We start from the raw sequence: 18,803 nt of genomic DNA on the forward strand, positions 1-18,803 counted from the left end.
AGTTTGTTTTCATATTGTCTGAGTTTGTTGGCCGATTTCATCTTATCTGAAATGTTTTCTTGTAGCACAGGGCAGATAGGTTTGCAGCACACCTGTTCTCCTGTGATGAGGACTTTCCTACTTGACCTGTTTCATAAGACTGATGTGGCTTTGGAGGGGCAGATGCACTGAGAGCCTGTGATGTAGCTGTTCTCTATTGTCCTCATTCCCCTATGATTGTCACAGTCCAATGTGGTGCTGGATGAAGTCTGTGCGTAGTGGTGTCTTGTGCCCCAGTCCACTGTTGGAAGCTCAGGTAGGTGGCAGGGTGAGTCCTTCTCCATGGAGGCTGGCATTGGAGGACATTGTTTTGCCTGGGTCTTCTTGTGGCAGTAGCAGCTTAGCAAGGCTATCTAGGCAGTGATCAAGGATGGTCAGGGCTGTGGGTGTTCATTCCACCTTGGTCCAGGTATGATGGTGGCTTATGGGTAGCAAGTATCTGACAAAGCACCGGACCACTGGGGTGGTTGCCACAGGTAGTAAGTCAATCTCCAGGGCTGCGCTTTGGGACTTTCAGCACAGGAGACTCAATGGCATACCTGCAAGATGTGGGAGCCTTGTGGTTGGGCTGTAGGGCCTGCTAGTGGCAGCACAAGAGCCCCTGGGGGTGCAGGGATAGGCCTCTGGGGAGCTGGGACTCTCCTCCAACATGACCCACTGAGGCAATCACTGTGGGACAACGTAGATGCCATCTGTGGCATCATTTGCTTGACTACCATGTGAAGGGAGGGTTGCTCGGCTCCCAGTCATGGGCATGTGAGAGTGTCTGTTTTCCCTGCTCCCACTGAGGTCTGGCTAGCGAGATACAGAGGTTGCCCAACAAAGCCAAGTGCTGTGTACACCTGGCATTCTGAACCTGAAAGTTCAGAATGGTGTCAGTTGCAGTGACCCAGAATTGGAGGCCACCAGGTTCCTGCTGTATCTACCCTCCCATGCAGTGTCACCACACAAATTCTAAGGAGCTCCCTGATCAGTCCAAAGGTCTGTGGCAGTGGTGGTGGCACCACCACAGCTTGGGCCACAGTGTTCACAGGTGTGGAATCCCTGGATTCCCTCCCCCTGTCCTCCTCCAGTCCTCCTCCACATGTGACTGCCTCCCCCACATACCTCCCAATCTTGCCAAGTGGGTCACCCTATCACCTTTTCCTTCACCAATTATCCTCTCATGATTTATAATTCTCCATCCAAAAAGGCCAATCCATAGGTAGACATCCACCCAGAATCTTGCTCTTTTCCTTGACTGCAATGTGGCTGGCTGGTTCTAGTCTGCCATCTTGCTGGGTAGCCCCTAACCAGCTATTTTTGTAAATATGTTTATTGGACTTTTTTTTTTTTACATGCCATCTATGGCTGCTTTTATGCTGTGATGGCAGAGGTGAATAAATGCAAAAGAGACTGTGGTCCAGAAAGCCAAACTTACTTACTCTCAAGACTTTTACAGAAAGTTTACAAATCCCCACTTAGAGCAACTAATAGAAATACAAAGTGACCCACATATGTAGTTTTAAATCAATTAGTAGCTACATTTTAAAAAATAAAAAGAAACATACTCTAATCAAACTAACATCAAAAATGTAATTATTATAAAACTACTGATAGTAATTTTTCTGTGAAGTCTGCAAAATTTTTGTCTTATACAGCACATCTCAATCCCAGTTAACCATTATTTTAAGTGTTCAAGTCACTGTAGACATCACAGCTCATGAAGTTACAATGTGCTTTTTTTTTTTTTTTGCAGTTTTTGGCTGGGGCTGGGTTTGAACCCGCCACCTTCAGCATATGGGGCTGGCGCCCTACTCCTTTGAGACACAGGCGCCACCCAACACTGTGCATTTTTAACGTATTATGTTGCAGTCTACCTTGATTTAATATACCCCTTCACCTACAATGTAAGAACCTCCACAAAATTATACTTCTGTTCACCCCTATCCTTTGTGCTACTGTTATCATTCTGCTTTTACATGTGTAATAAATTCTGTGATACATTGGTATTTCATTGTTTTAAGGAATTTTTTTTTTTTTTTTTAAATGAAAATGTGACTTTAGAGAAACGATGGCATTTCCAAAGATTTTCTGGGGGTGGCTGCAGAACCCAGTGCTGGCAAGCTGTGTACCAAAGACAAAGGGGAGGACTGGACCATCATCACACCTCTTCTTTTAAAAAAATTAAGAAAGGAAGAAGACAAAATATCCCAGTATTCACAGTTACTTGAATTCTTCATGCTTTCAGTAGATCCGAGTTTACATTTGGTATCATTTTCTTTCAGCCTAAGGAAATTCCTTTTATGGTTATTATAGTGTTATATTTCTTACAAAGCAATTCTTTCACCTTTTCTCTATCTGAAAATATCTATTTCACCATTACTTATTTTTTGTTGGGAGAAAAGCTGGGTTTAAGACTTGGAAATTGCAAAACAATTCAGGGAGCTTCCATGTATCCTTCACCCAGTTTCCCCCAATGAAAATATTTTATATGATCATAGTATACTTTTCAAAGAAGAGAACTAAGTACATACATAAAAGAAATGAGTACATACATGAACTCACGTATGTACCACATTCCCACTATGGATCTGTTCCAAGACCACAAAGAAATCGCTTATGCTACTTTATACTGACACCCACTTCCCAATCCTAAACCCTTCTCGAAAGCCTTGGTTTGTGTAATTTTGTCATTATAAGAATCCCCTATCCCCTATAAATCGAATCATATCACCGTATACCTTATTGGAGATTGGCTTTATTTCATTCACCAAAATTCCTTTAAGGTCCGTCAAGGTGTTGCATGTTATCTGTGGTTCATTCCTCTTTATTGCTAAGTAGTATTCCACACACTTGATCTTAGCCAAAAGGCCGAGAAGCGATGCTAAGTAGTATTCCAAAGTGTGGATACACTCCTGGAGAACTTTAGGATTGTTTTCAGCTCAATTTTTGGCCTTTCGCCATTTAATTTGTGAGCTCTAGACTTTTTCTTAGATGTTCTTCATCAGGTTGAGGAAGCACCCCTCCATTTCTAATGTACTTAAAGAGTTTTCATCTTTAATGCTTATGCTGTGTCAATTAATATGAACATACGCTGTTTCTTCTTTAGACTTTGAACCATGGTGGATAACACTGATTTGTGGTTTTGAATATTGAACTAGTCTGTAGTCCTTTAGTCAACCCCGCTTAGTCATAAAGTATTGGTCTCTTTATGTATTGCTGGATTTAATTTGCTAGATTTCACTGAGAATTTTTGTATCTGTGTTCATGAGGGATATTGTCTGTAATTTTCTTCTTCTACTGCTGTTTTTGTTAGAAATGAGTTGGGAAGCCTTCTTCTCTCATTTAATTTCTGGAATAAAATGTGTAGAATTGGTGTTCTTTTTAAAATGTTTTGTAGAAATCTTCAGTGAAACCATCTGGGCGTAGAGATTTCTAACTCTGACTTCAGTTTCTTTAGTAAAACTATTCAGATTATTTCAAGAGTGGGCAAACTTTTCTGAAAAGGACCAGACAGTTAAAAAAAAAAAAAATTTTTGCAAGTTCATATGGACTCTGTCAGAATTATTTAACTCTTTCTTTGTAGCACAAAAGCATGCATAGAAAATGGAAACAGATAAGGATACTGAGTTTCAACAAAACTTGTTTTTGGCACAGAAATTTGAATTTTATATAATTTTTAAGTGTCACATACAGCATTTTTTAAATGTTTGAAAAAATATTAACCCGAATCTACTTCATCGTGAATTAGTTTTGGTACCCTAGGATTTGGTTCATTTCATCTAAGCTATCAGATCTCTGTTAGTAGAATTGTTTATATATTCCTTTATTTAAATTTCTTAAATGTCTGTGGGGTCTATAATGATAGTTATTTTTTCCTGGATATCAGTAATTTGTATTTTCTCTGTCAATCTTGCTGGAGTTTTATCAATTTTATTGGTTTCTGCATAGAACCAGATGTTTGGTTGATTCTTCTGTATTTTTCTATTGTCAGTTTCTTTGATTTCTGCTCTATTTTTTTCTGTTTGCTTTGGATTTATTTTCTCTGTTACTAGTTTTCTAATTTATAGAAATTCTTCTTTTAATTAACAAGTAATTGCATATATAACATATATTGTAGTATACGATGCAGTGTTTTGATATGTTTATATTATAGAATGATTATCACACTAACCAAATTCATTACATCATATACTTACCATTTCTTTTTCTATTTTCTTGAGGTGGAAACTTAAGATTCTTAAATTGATATTTCTCTTCTTTACTAATAGAAATATTCTACATTCCCTAACATGACATTAGCTATGTCCTACATATTTCAATATATTATATTTTCATTTTCACTCAGTTCAATATATTTTTTAGTTTCCCTGGGGTCTCTGACCCATTCAGAAGTTGTCTTTAAGTTTTCAGTATTTGGAGATTTTCCTATTATTTCTTTCCTTTGGCTTGATTTTAGTTTATTTCTTCCCTTTTTTCGAGTTTAGATAGAAACTCAGGTTATTGATTTGAACCCTTTGGTTTTTTTTATTGTCAGCATCCTATGCTATTAAGGTACTGCTAAGCCCAATTTTAACTGTATCTTGTAAATCTCTTTTGTTCAGTTCAGAATATTTTGTACTTTTCCTTTGAGATTGCTTTTAATACCTTAATAATTTAAAAATGTGCTAATTTTCAAGCATGTAGATTTTTCTTTTATCTTTCTGTCAATTTCTGGTTTGATTATATCATGGTATAAGAACATATTTTTAGGGTTTGTTTTGTAACTCAGGATGTGGTTTATCTGGTGAATGTTTCAGTGACAGTTGGAAAGAACATGCAGTTTTCTGTTTTAGAATAGTATTTCTATAATATCAGGTACCATTAGTTTGTGCTGTTGCCAATTTCTTCTATATCCTTGCTGATTTTCTATCTTCTATTTTCTATCTAGTTCTATTAATTATGGAAAACAGGATTTTCTAGTTAAGAGGTGCTGCCTCTGCTGCTGTTTAATCCATAGCAGAGATAATCAAAAGGGTAAGCTCTTTTTCAGTCTTTGAGGCAATGAGAAGTAGAGGGTTGCTGTCTTTCTGCTGATGTTTACTTAATGCAAGGTGAGGGTGGGTTGGGAGGACTCTCCTTGAGTGTCTGTCTTGTTGGGAGGAAGAGAGGCACCAGTGCTGCCAATGTTAGTGCAGGGAGGGAGTCTATAAGGCTCTGTTCTACAGTCTCTAGCCCCTGGTAAGGAGAGAGGGAGGCTACCTCAGTGGTGTAGGCTGGAAATGGTTTACAGGGCTGCCTCACAATCTCCCTAACACTGGTAGGATAAGGTACCACCTTTTTAGCATAAGCATGGGTCAGGGCTCCAGCCTCCACACTGCTTGATGAGGAAGGGCAGGTGTACTCACTCTTTGGTTAGTGCAAGGTGGTTACAGTAAACAGGATTCCACTCCACAGTTCAATTTCCATAGCACCTGGAGGGAAGAGGGAAAGGAGCAGTTTGTCTCACAGTGTTCACCTAGAGTACAGCAGGTGTGATCACAAGGATTCTGTCCTGTAGGCCTGCCTTCCCCTAGGACCACTGGTTAGATAGAGAAAGCTTTTCTTGGGCTTTCTTCCCCCCATCTGTGCATATTGCTGTTTCCAGGCTGCTTTATGACCCAGGCTGGGATAGGAGGCAGGAAAATGAAAGCAGGGTGAAGATTCTTGGGTAGGTAATTCTTTGTGTCCTGAGGTCCCTGGATAGTTTGCCTTCTTTCCTACACCTTTCAGAGTGTTCTGACAGTTTCTTCTGGTTCAAAGTCTTTAGTTGTAATTAGCAAGAGGAATCTCTTTTTGCAGGTTCCATTGAGTAAGAAATTTTTTAGAACTTTAAAACTGTTTTCCTGTCGTCTTGGTTTTTTTTCCTGATAAGTTAGCACTTGTTCTTATCATGAACCTCATGTATAATGTATCTCTTTCTGGCTGTTTTTGCTTTTTACTTTTGGTTTTCTAAGGATAGTTGCCTTTGTTTATTGTGCTTTGGGTTCATTGAGCTTCTTTTATCTATAATTTGATATTTGTCATCAAATTAGAGAAGTTTTCAGCTGTGATTTTTATGAATTTGTTTCATGCCTTAATTCCTCTTACTTCTTCTTTTGAGATTCATACACATGTATGTTAGAATGTTTTACCTTTTCCTCAGGCAACTGAGGCACTGTTTATTTTTAAATCAGTCTTTTATCTTGCTGTCCACTTCATTTTGGGTATTTTCTTTTGCCTGACCTCTCATTCACTGTCACAGCAGCTAATTAAAACCTAGCCAGTGAATTTTATACACTATATATATTTTTTTTTTGGCCAGGGCTGGGTTTGAACCCACCACCTCCGGCATATGGGGCCAGCACCTTACTCCATTGAGCCACAGGCGCCGCCCCTTATACACTATATGTTTCAGTTACATAAGTGCATTGTATTTCTCTGCTCAGACTTCCCATCTATTCACTAATTATATTCAACTTTTCCTTTAACTCCTTGAACACATAATGTAGATGTTTTATAGTCCTTGTTTGATAATTCTAGCATCTGGGTCTTTCCTGAGACTGTTTCTGTTATTCGTTTCTCCTAGTAATAGGTCACATTTCCTGTGTCTCATGCATAGTAGGTTAATAAGCTTACATGTGGACTTTTTGAAATCTGGGTTTTTTTAAAGTATCATAGCTAAAATAACACAGACTTCAGACACAATGATGTTCCATATATTCTCATTTTATTGTTTTGTATTTATTCCCTGGGCTATTATAGCAGGAGGGAGAAGTCTGGTACCCATTACTCACGCCAGAAGGGGTATTGAATATTTTTCGCAACTTCCCAGTTGATTCTAATGTGCATTCAAGATTAGTAACTAACTGTTCTAATGCAGGGTTTCTGATAGCAGCACTATTGGCACCTTGGGCTAGTAGCTAGGTTATTATTTGTTGGGGGGGGGGGGGAACTCCCTGTGTATTGTAGGATGTTTAGCAGCATTCCTGACACTTATCCACTATATGCCAATAGTACTTCCTCTCAGTGTGCTAACCCAAAAGTCTCCAAAAATTGCTAAATGTCACTATGAGGCACAATCATTCTAGGCCAAGAACCAGTATTCTAGTAGAGTTGATTATCACACTGCCCGAAGCCCTTGCCATTCAAAGTGTAGTGTGCAAACCAGCTGTACTGGCATCATCTGGAGCTTCTTAGAATCTTAGGTCTTAAGCCCAGATTTTAAGGGAGATCTACATTTCTAAGATGGTAAGATGATCTGTAACATTTTCTAACGTTTATAAAACAATGCCCTAGATCAAAGGTGAGATAAATTTTTCTTGAAGTGCCAGACAGAAAATATTTAACTCTGCCATTGAAGTATAGAAGCAGCCACAGACAATAAAACTTCATTCACAAAACAGGCAATTGACCAATGAGCCAATCTTTTTATGGACTCTTTCCCAGTCATACCTCTCAGTATGCTGAAGTTAGCTGGTGGTTAAATTCTTTGCTGAATGACTTCCCATTTGCTGTGGCTGAAAGAGAGATAGGTGTATAAGTCACCCAGTAGATGATTCTGGAAATTGTTGTAGCTTGACTTCTATTCTTACCTAGGTGAGGATATTTCCCAGCCTTCTGCATATAAGTTGTATGTAAATGCTGCTTAAGTTAGCGTATCCTTTAGAAATATGATTTGATAGCATAAATCTTTGAGGGAAAATGTTACATGGGCCTATTGGAGTAATTATTTACTTATTTTGCCTTTAGTAAAGAAAGCTGACAATCTTTAGGAAAACTGCATTAATGTGACTTTGTTAACTCAGGCAGAAAGCAGTAGTTTAAAGTTATCTGATTCTCAAGCAATTTATCTCTTTTTAATAGGAAAGCTAAAGTTGTCTTCAAAATATCTTTTATGTATCGTATGTGGGAACCCTTCTAAAGCTGCATCCAGAAAGTGAGTTTTGGTGGAGAGGAAGGCCGTTTGACGGGTGGCAGCCTAGAACAGCGGTTCTCAACCTGTGGGTTGCAACCCCTTTGTAGCAATGAAAATACATCCTGCATATCAGATATTTACGATTCATAACAGTAGCAAAATTACAGTTATGAAGTAGCAACGAAAATAATTTTACAGTTGGGGGTCATGGGAACATGAGGAACTGTATTAAAGGGTCGTGGCATTAGGAAGATTGAGAACCACTGGCCTGGAGGCTGAGGGTTAACAGCTATTCTCAACAGTGGTGGTTATTGCAGGTTATGTTTCTGGATGAAACTAAGTTACTTGATAAATGTACTAGGACAATACTATTTATGTCAGGGGCCTCTAAAGTGAAACAGAATTGCTCTTGACTTGCAGCTGGTTAAAGTGGTGAGCAGGAAACTGATTCTTAGGACTTTAGCTAACAGAATGATGGGTGAAAACACTAAAGCAGCTTTTGAAACTTGCATATAAGTAACCAGTGAATTTGTTGGTTTTTTTGGCTGGGGCCCTACTCCTTTGAGCCACAGGTGCCGCCCACCAGTTTATTTGTTTCATCATTACTAGCTATTCTGTCTATCCTGCTTGAGTTGTACCTGTAGATTTCCAACACACATGAATGACACTGTATTGCCCCGTAGGCAGTTTTATTTGGCTGTGTATAGCCTTATCCTTTACTCACTTAGAAGTTTTCTAATTATGAAAAGTAAATTTTCTTGGTATATGGGAGTAAGATAGTCATATTATCCTAGAATGTAATTTAAAGGAACCACTCCAGTTAACCAGATTTGGTTGCTAGATGCCAGTAAGTAAACTTAAAATCCAAGATTTTCTCAGGAAAAATACACAAAACCTTGTGTTATGTACAAATTTTATTTAGTATTCTTACAGAGTACACAAAATAAATACTTGAATAATAAGGATATATGTATTTTTTCCATAGGAAAGCATAAGGAGAAGACAAGATTCTCAAGAACTTCGGAAGGTAGTCAAGCCTTTCCCACAAAAATTCAACTATACACAATTCCCAAATTCATTTTATGAACCTCATGAGTATTTTAACAGTCTAGATACATTTAACAAGTCAAGATCTTCATCTTGGTATAAATCCACTTCACCGATTAGTATGGGGGTCACAGACTTAGAAAGTTCTTCAGGACTATATTATTATGTCTTCATTATACTTGTCCTTTTGGTGTTAATATGTCTTGCTTTATATTTTCTCTGAAGATACAAATTCATTATTTTAGGGTTTCCTCCCAGACATTTTCAGGGTAATTGGCTAAAAAAATAAAATTTATCAGAAAACGATTTTTACCTTTTTTAAACACTGATAACAGGTTTTATGTTCTAAGATGTGATTAATAATTGGCTTACCTTACTACAATATGGGCATTCACCAAATACGATGTTAAAACTCTGTCTACTTGTCAGCAGTCCTCTCAACCACTGAAGATTTTGAAAAGATAAAATGATCAGTGCTCATTAGATACTCCAAATATCATTTCCTTTCTTTTTACATGTACTATACTTTTATTCTAAATTTACTTCTTAGTTTTGTTTTGCAAAAGCAAGGAGTGTATTTCCTGAATCTTTGTCACCCTTGGTAGAGTGCCATGGCATCACAGTTACCTCAAACACTTTAGGCTTAAGAGATTCTTCTGTCTCCCAAGTAGCTGGGACTATAGACGCCCGCCATGCCATCCAACTATTTTTAGTGATGGACTCTCTCTTGGGCTGGTCTTGAACCTGTTACTACCTCAGCCTTCCAGAGTGCTGGGATTACAGGCATGAGCCACCATGCCTGGCCTACTACCCCACTATTAATATGCTGAATGTAAGGGGAAAACAACACGGAATTTATAATCAAATTTGGGCTCCTTTAAAGATGTGGTGACTGAAAGCAAATATATACAAAAATAATGCAAGTTCCTGGGGTTCACAGATCTTAAGAACTACTGCAGTAAAGGAGATCAGACTCTTGAAAATTTAGGGTTAGTTCTGATCTGTGGGTTAATTCTCAATCCAATGATTACAAACATAAAGCAGCCCATTTCATGTTCCTTAGAATATTCTGTAATCAGACCTGGTATTTTATAAGGGAAACTGATAATCTCTCCGTAAGTTCTCCATTGCTATCTCTACTACCAAAGTAAAGTTAATATTACAGCACTATACAACTGATATCTACAAACAGAAATGAAAAGCAAGATTTCACATATAGTAAATGGCATTGCCTGAGAGTACCATTAAATGTTCAGTTCACAAAAGGCATTTTTTGCAATACATATAAAAACTAGGATTGTTACATTCTACACTTAAATGTAGCCTGAAAAGTAATAAAGTACTACGTAATTGCTAACTCCCTTTCACATCATTGCTACCACACTGCCACACAGATGAATCTATAGTTTGCTTTATGGAAAAATTCCATCAATTTAACTTTTCTGTCAATAAGCTCACGAATGTATTCAGGACAGATCTACCCCTGCCCGCTGTGGACTTTTGCCATTTCTTTACTTCATTAGTAACTATGATGAAGAAATGAAGCACAAGAGTATCTGGTATAAACTAGTAAAAAGTTATGGCAAAGAAGGGGCTCAGACATTGAATATGCATACTTCCAGTATTGTATTAGTTGAAATAAATGTTGCTGATGTATTTTTTTTTTTTACCTCATATAAGCATCTTTGATGGAAAGGTTGTCCACACTGTGGATTATCACACACTTGATCAGGAATGACACCATCAAGTTGATAGGCATAACAAATTCCACAATCCATAGTAAAATCCTTCAAAAGAAAAAGATATGTATATGTGTATTTTTACTTTTTATCGATATATGTGTATAATGATCAAATAAAGACAACTGGGCTATCCATCAGCTCAAATATTTATCTTTGTATTGAGAACATCACAATTCCTTTCTTCTAGCTATTTTGAAATAAGCAATAGTATGTGTATTTAAAATACACAAGGTGACATTAGGAAGAATGAATAATGATACAGTATAAAATTTTATACAGTGTTATTTTGCTGTATTACAGGAAATACATCACTAGCATCTAACAAAGCTATTCGTAAGTTTCCTTTTCACTCTAAATATACACAAATACACTAATTTTGGTTGGCAAGATGTTTAGCTTTAGAAATTTTTTCATATCACGCATCAATATTAATATCCCTGTCGTATGTAAAGATAGGAACCTTTCTGTAAAATTCTGTAACTACAGGAAAGAAAGTTTGCAACTTGGTCAAAAATCAGTTCTACCATTTTTGCAGTGTAGTGGTTATCCAATTTTTTAAAACTGCTACCCTTCACAAATGCTTTTCTCAAGCTAATCAGAATTTCATTTCATCCATCCATAAGTGCATAATATAGAAAATCCAAACATCTCATTAGCTGCGTTGGACCTTTTTCCTTATTAACAATAAAATCTGTCATTAATCACATCACTGAAGAACATGATGAAGTGCATGGGCTCACTTATACATGGATTGTTTCAACCAATCACACATCAAAAATACAGTATTGGTGGGACGTGGAACCCACATATTTATGAAACTACCATATGGGGGGTTCTGGAACTTGAGTAGGTGCAGATTTTGTTATCCCTGGGTGTTCTTAGAACCAATCCTTGGCATACACTGAGGGATGACTGTACTTAAAACCAGTAATCACAGGTTAACAAGTTCTTTGGTGCACCTGTTCCATATAGTTCAGAAGTCTACATTCTTTCCCTTTTCTGACTCATTTTTCTCTGAGATAAGCATTTAAATTTAAAAATATGCAATGCTGTTTGGAATATCAAAGCACTGATAAAACTTACAGATTTTTCCAGGATAGCGCGAGCTGGAAAATCAATTTCTAAAAGATCTTTCAAATTTTGTAACAGACTGTTTTCTGGATCCCTGAAAGCAAGGAAAAAAAAAATTCTGCTTTTAAGTCTGCTAATAAATCATAGAAAACTAACAATTATATTGCCAAGGTACCTACCACAAATGTATGTTGCTGCTCAGCTTAATTCCCAGAGGTTTTATCACTTAAGTTGTTAAAAAAAAAAAAAGGGGGGGGTGGTTAATAAAGTCTGATGCTCCATAAGCTTTTGTTACCTAGTTATGTCATTAGAAACCCTAATCATATGTTAAAAACACAAAGTATATAGAATGATGAGATATTTTTATTTAAAAGAATTACCATTAATATATTCAAATAATGTTTTAATAGTGGTAGGCAAGGATTTTGATTCTGCTAAAACAAAATCAAAATCTGCGTTCTCATACCATGGTCAGCACCAAGAAAGCAACACTCTGGAAGCATAGTAGGATGCCTGGGGTCTACCTCTATATTTACGGAAACGTTATTCCCTAAAATGAAAGAAGATTAAAATTTTTAGAAGTAGAACAGTTCATCAAACAAGCCAATAAAAAATAATAGTGTCAAGCTGGCTACCTATTTCCTTACACATCCAAGGAAAAGATTAACCAAATATGTTTTAAATTGTTTCTATAAAGGTAAATATTACAGCTTAACCAAAAGAATTTTGAAATTTGACCATCAGTAAAGATTCAGGGATCCTAAGTTTCAAAAGAAAAAAAGAGCTAATCCACAAATATAGATTAAAATTCTAGTCAATTCTGTTAAAGTTTAAATAAAAATTTTCTATGGAGTGATAAAAGTATCACAAATAAGTTTAAAAAGTAATCATCTGCATGTGTGGTGGCTCACTTCTATAATCCTAGTACTCTGGGAGGCCAAGGCAGGATCACCTGAGCTTAGCAATTCAAGACAAGCTTGAAGGAGGAAACCCCACTCTACTAAAAATAGAAAAATTAGCCAACCATTGTGGCAGTGCCTGTAGTCCCAAGCTATTCTGTAGGCTGAGGCAAAAGGATTGCTTGCACCCAGGAGTTTGAGGTTGCTGTTAGCTGTGACGCCAGGGCCCTCTACCCATGGTAACAGTGAGATTCTGTCCTCAAGGAAAAAAAAAAAAAGTAATCATCTAAACAGCTATTCAAAACTTTCTTGAAAAAGTTTACCTTTCACAGAACTATGGTCAAATGTAAAAAGATAAGAAATAAAGTAAAAATAAACATTTTAAGATTGAAATTTTATAAATATTTATAAAAGCATGTGAATCCATTTGCTTCACGTGAAACTTTTCCACTATAACAAAGGATTCAATTCATGTTAAATTGCAAAATATTCATTTAATAACAAAAAAATCTAGCACTAGAGTCTTTTTTTTTTTTAAAGAGACACCCTCACTCTGTCACCTAGGCTCAAATAGCTGGGACTACACACATGCACCACCATTTTTAAATTACTGACTAATTTGATTTTACTTTATTATTGCTGCTAGAGATGGGGTCTTGCTTTATTGCCTCGCTCTGTCACCTAGGCTCAAATAGCTGGGACTACACACGTGCACCGCCATTTTTAAATTACTGACTGATCTGATTTTACTTTATTTATTGCTGCTAGAGATGGGTCTTGCTGTATTGCCCAGGCTAGTCTCCAACTCCTCGCCTCAAGTGATCCTCCTACCTTGGCCTACCAAATTGCTAGGATAACAGGCATGAGCAACCATGCTCATCCTTAGTTTCTTTTATAAATATTAACTATACTGGAGTATTATACAAATGTCAGAAATTGTATTCCTGTGTTTTGAAAGTCATAATAGATTTATTTATTTTGTATTTCACTGTTACTGATAAATTCTATGCACTGAGGCTGGCAAAAATATAAATGCAGTTATTACATATCTGGCAAAAAGCATTTTGAATTTAAAAAAAGATCAAAAGCATCAAAATTTAAAAAATGACTATATCCATTCAATGCGAAAAATAAAAATACAAAGAGCTATCACATTCATTAATGCATTCTTCACTGTGAACACAAACTTCTTATCTTTAGCAAAGCCATCTATTAATGACTTCTGTAAGTACTTTCACTCAAAAACAGCTGTTAATAACTAATCTTTCAATTAATTTGTTCAAAACTTGGTCCTATGAAAGCAAGTCCTTGCCTGAAGGGGAAAAAAAGAGCTAAAAAGTAAATAGTGAATAAAACACAGGCTGCTTATGCTGAACAATGAGAAATACAATAAAAAGTATATTTAATCATAACGTGGTAAGAATAATTTTAGTGAGGCAATGAAGATAATTACATTTATTTGAAGAAAATATTTTCATTCTTAATACCTGCTTATTCTCAAAAATACCATGATTTGGTTAATTATTCAAATTAAATACTGTTAAGACTTTTTTAAACCAGGAAAAGTAACAACACTATTTGCAGAATTGCTGTATGATTTCTTCTTCTCATAAGAACATGTCACTTCTCCCCTGCTAGATAATCAATTATAGCTGAATACAAAGTATAAAAATTGCTAATGTGGATTTTATTCACATAAGAATTTCAAAATATCCTTCAGAAGGTATGTCTTCCAACAACTTACCTATTTACATTAGGAAAAATAAAGGGAAGAGATAAATGGGTTTCTTAAAACCAACTGTGGTATTTAACGTGAGCTCAAATATAGTTTAAAATATCTAAACTCTTGAGAGGGGCTGAATTCTTAAATTCACTTTATGTTTTCCTTGCTTATAATGGAAATACATAATCATTTTATACTTGAGAATATGATAAAATTTCAGGGCTACTTATGGTTGTATTGTATCTTAACTCATTTTCCTATATTTTTTATAAAGGAAAAAAACTACACTCACTTCTTACATGGTGCTTTTTGATTACTCTTTAATGGCACAGTCCACTACCAGTTCTTTTATCTTCCTCTATATCTTACAAAAATACTCCCACATCTGTTCACACCAATCTTGGGTAAGTTTCTCAGGTGACTTTATTATTTCTAACACACATTTTTGTTGTGCTCTAAGTATTGTGAGTTTTGAAAAACCCAATCTACTATTTCTGTGCCAATCGACAGTTGATTAAACACTATCTCTGATCCACTGGATCTTGCCTTTTATAATGGAATACCTCAATACTTTTCGTTTTCACTGAAAATACTTACATTTCAATGTACACTACCAAAAGAAATCACAACTCATTCCAAGAAGTTTTAATAGCTGACTTCACACCAGAAAGTTTAAGAGTCCAACTGTCATCTTTAGATTCATTTTCACAAGTAATACAAAACAAAATCAAAGACCTAAAAACAAACCCATGATCCCCTTTTTCCTACCTAATGCAATTCTGCGTGCTGTTGCACTCCGTGTAGGTGTTTCTGGCTCTAGCACCCAGGTCTTCTCATCAATTTCATCCATAATATCCCAGAATGCCTTCAGTAACTCTAATGCTGCCAAAAACTGACTATGAATGCTTATTAAGGAGCTCTGTGAAAAAAATGAAAGCTAAGTTATATGGCACTATACCAAGAGCAGATAATCTTTCACTTAAAATATGCTCAACTGAGTAATTTGAAGCTATTTCATTTCACCTGGAAAGTAGATTTACAAAAACCGAAGTCAACTATCCCTGCTTCACATCCCTTCACCTTTAACATTAACAGAATTTTTTTATTGTCATCATATACCTTACCAATTAAGAATGGTTTTCTAAAAATCATTATAATAATGCATGTTATACTATATGCACAGAACAGCAATAAGATAGTATGTATACCTTTATTACTGTATATATCTATTAGACATAATACATACTTTTAGTATGAAAATAATCCTAATTTCATTTGGCTCTAGCAGTCAAGTAAAATGCAGTGCTATCTGTAATTTGATTAAATTGCCTTTACATATTATTAATAAATAATTTTACAGACCTAACTAGTCAGAGTATGAAAAGTTTTTACACATTTTTAAAGACTGAAAACAGAAATTATGTTTTTTTCATGTTTAACTTTTAGTCTATTTCTGAATTCAGTATTTTCAGACATTCTTTATGAGAATTGGCTTAAATATATTTTCACTACATAATAAGTAAAGCCATCATTGATTTTAAAAATTAATCTATATTTTTACTTTTAAGCAAAGTCAGGAGTTTCTCCTAAAATGTGATACATTAAAATGATACAATTTACTACTTTTTATATAAAAAGCAATCAAAACTAAAAGTTTAAAACAGAATTAAGGGTTTTACTTATTGTTTCAAATAAACAAAACATAAGTCAGTCACTAAAAATACCACAAAGGTATTCATCGTAATAACTGAGCAAACCAGTAATACAAAAATATGATACACCCTAAGGTGAAAAAAGAAAGTAGCCACTTCTTGAAGCATGTACTTTGTGCCTATGTTGCTTAGGAAAACCCATTTCATTTCATCACTTGTCTGGGTTTATACATGGATGAATTTGTGATTCAGTTTCACTGAGCTGGATTCAACAGTTCTAACCTTCTACACATATTTAAAAAAAATAAGAAGAAGAATTAGAGCCTACTGTCTGAAAAATAACCTTTTAGGATATTAAAGGTAGAATGTTCTCTTCTAGTACAACATACTTATTTACGTTTAGATGGCAGAAGCCAGAAATCAAAAAACTAAATTCCCAAGGAGCTAGTACTTCAATCAGTACAATGTTGTCTCCCATTGTGTGTCCCTGCCTTCTTTAATTTCTACATTTGTGTATTTAAAATCTGTAATTACGTATTTCATTGTATACCCAGAAAAATAAGCCCCCCAAAAGTTATGTTTTCAATTTAAAATATTTAAACTATATTATCTCCAATTGCATTGTCCATCTTTCTTATGCACAAATGTAAATAATTTCTAACTGTATTTTAAGCAGAAAATGAAAGACTTAAAAATATGAGAAAACAACAAAAAACAAAGGACCCTGGAACTAGTAATAGAAGTTACTTGGTAATCACAGAAAAAGTGAATTTTAAACCATAAATTAAGGCATTATCTGATTTTACTAGCTAGCCATGAGACTGATACATTAAATGGCATTTTTATATTCCAGATGAAGCCTCCCCCAAAAAAGTGGGTTCTTCTATCAATTTTAATAGAATTGGAAGGTAGACATTATACTACCACATCAGTAAGCTATGTAATAAATAGTTTTTTCTCCAACTGCTTATTTTGTCCATTAAATCACTCACAAACCCTTATTTTGAATTTATTTTAGCATATTTCTAAATATTAACAATGCAATTAGATATGCTATATATATCACCATTTAAAATGCCAAAGAATGACAAAAATTAAAATTGAAGTTGAGTAAGTATTTTGCAGGGAGATGAGTTTTTTAAAATACATTTTAAAAAAAATAGTCAACTTCTTATTTTATAATGTAAGTAATCTCACACCTCACCAAAACTACTGTGCCACCTGTGCTACTGTTTCAAGTTTTTGCCTTTTTTTTTTCTTGTGGGTTTTTGAGGCCAATTTGCAATGTGAAAAATAAAAAAGACATCAAAGAAAATTTCCAGAAAAAAAAGTGAGAGCACAAATATTAAGAGAGAACACTAAAAACAAACATTGATGAGGAGGTAAGCAACCTGAACTCTCAAGTACTGTTGGTGGAATGTAAAATGGCACAACTGCTTTTAAAATATTTGGCAACTTCTTTAAGAACTAAATATATTCCTACCTCATGACCTAACAATTCCACTCCAAGTAAAGTGAAAGTATGTCCAGAAAAAGACTTTTACCAGAATGCTCAATGCATTAAGAACATTTTCATCATAACCATATTTTTCCTGTTGTTAATGTTTAAAATATTTTTAATAATAAATTTTCAGATTTCTGAGGAATATAAATGAATTTAATAAAAAATGAAACCCATTTTATAAAATTAGATCTATGGAAGAAGTTGTTTTACTTTCAACTTAAAATAATTTGTAACCACATTTAACAACTAACTGCCCAGGTCAAGCATTGGAGAATGCAAGTCCTTATTTACAACACACCAAGTTATACAAAATTAAACACACAAATACTATATAAACGAATTGCATCCTGATGTAATTCAATCCAATGTGTCTAACTAACTAGTACACTCTATACTAGATACTGGCAATATAACAGAATATAGAAGGTGCAAACCAGAATGCTGATAAAGATCACAGAACATACAGTCAAATCTCAAGTCCCCTTCCTGGCTCCACCACTTAAAGTTAGCTGCATCTTTCTCAGCAAGATCATCTTATTTAGCTTCTGTAATATGAAAATAGTGTTAATCTTCACAATATTTGAGATAATGTATATAAAACGCTAATTTCTTAGCATATAATGTTTAAAATTGGAAGCCATTATTGTAAGACATAGTCCTTGATCTGTGGAGAAGTCCACAAATTAATGAAAAGATACATGGGAAAACACCTGTACTACATTAAACAAAGCAAGGATACCCTTAATACATAGAAGGTTATTGAAAAATCAGTAATAGGGTGGCGCCTGTGGCTCAGTTGGTAAGGTGCCGGCCTCATATACCGAGGGTGGTGGGTTCAAACCCAGCCCTGGCCAAACTGCAACCAAAAAATAGCCGGGCGTTGTGGCGGGCGCCTGTAGTCCCAGCTACTCGGGAGGCTGAGGCAAGAGAATCGCTTAAGCCCAGGAGTTGGAGGTTGCTGTGAGCTGTGTGAGGCCACGGCACTCTACCGAGGGCCATAAAAGTGAGACTCTGTCTCTACAAAAAAAAAAAAAAGAAAAATCAGTAATAAAAATAAAATGAATTAAAAATGAGGGATAAAGACAATTCTCTAAAGAAAAAATACATATGATCAATTAAAAATTTTCAACCTCAAAAGTTTAGACATTATTTCTCTAGTTGTAGAGTTTCAGGGTGAAAGAAAATTAATAAAAGCAATGCCTTAAATTTAAAGGGTAGTGTAAAAAAAT

At 35.3% G+C, this 18,803-nt stretch overlaps 2 protein-coding genes across 5 annotated transcripts in view; one reads left to right on the forward strand and one right to left on the reverse strand.

Annotated features, from left to right (window-relative positions):
• VRK2 (VRK serine/threonine kinase 2) overlaps positions 1-18,803 on the forward strand; it is a 126,868-nt gene that overhangs the window by 100,432 nt on the left and 7,633 nt on the right. For 2 of the 4 annotated variants that reach the window (XR_008379450.1, XM_053587544.1), the window contains exon 13: positions 8,922-8,963. The exons of 1 other annotated variant lie outside the window; for it this stretch is intronic. Coding sequence is in view for 2 of the 3 variants with exons in the window: in XM_053587544.1 (XP_053443519.1) it covers positions 8,922-8,963 (42 nt within the window). In the remaining variant the exon portion in view is untranslated. Of the gene's footprint in view, positions 1-8,921; positions 9,207-18,803 lie in introns of those variants that run through there. One more of the 4 variants, XM_053587543.1, reaches the window with a different exon arrangement.
• FANCL (FA complementation group L) overlaps positions 9,123-18,803 on the reverse strand; it is a 78,641-nt gene continuing 68,960 nt past the window's right edge. The window contains exons 8-14 of the mRNA XM_053587547.1: positions 15,187-15,337; positions 12,263-12,346; positions 11,976-12,021; positions 11,809-11,890; positions 10,654-10,770; positions 9,356-9,427; positions 9,123-9,260 (exon numbers count right to left, since the gene is read on the reverse strand). Coding sequence (XP_053443522.1) covers positions 9,225-9,260; positions 9,356-9,427; positions 10,654-10,770; positions 11,809-11,890; positions 11,976-12,021; positions 12,263-12,346; positions 15,187-15,337 — 588 coding nt within the window. The 3' untranslated portion in view covers positions 9,123-9,224. The remainder of the gene's footprint in view (positions 9,261-9,355; positions 9,428-10,653; positions 10,771-11,808; positions 11,891-11,975; positions 12,022-12,262; positions 12,347-15,186; positions 15,338-18,803) is intronic.

Source organism: Nycticebus coucang, chromosome 4 (assembly GCF_027406575.1).
Source record: "Nycticebus coucang isolate mNycCou1 chromosome 4, mNycCou1.pri, whole genome shotgun sequence".
NCBI lineage: Eukaryota > Metazoa > Chordata > Mammalia > Primates > Lorisidae > Nycticebus > Nycticebus coucang.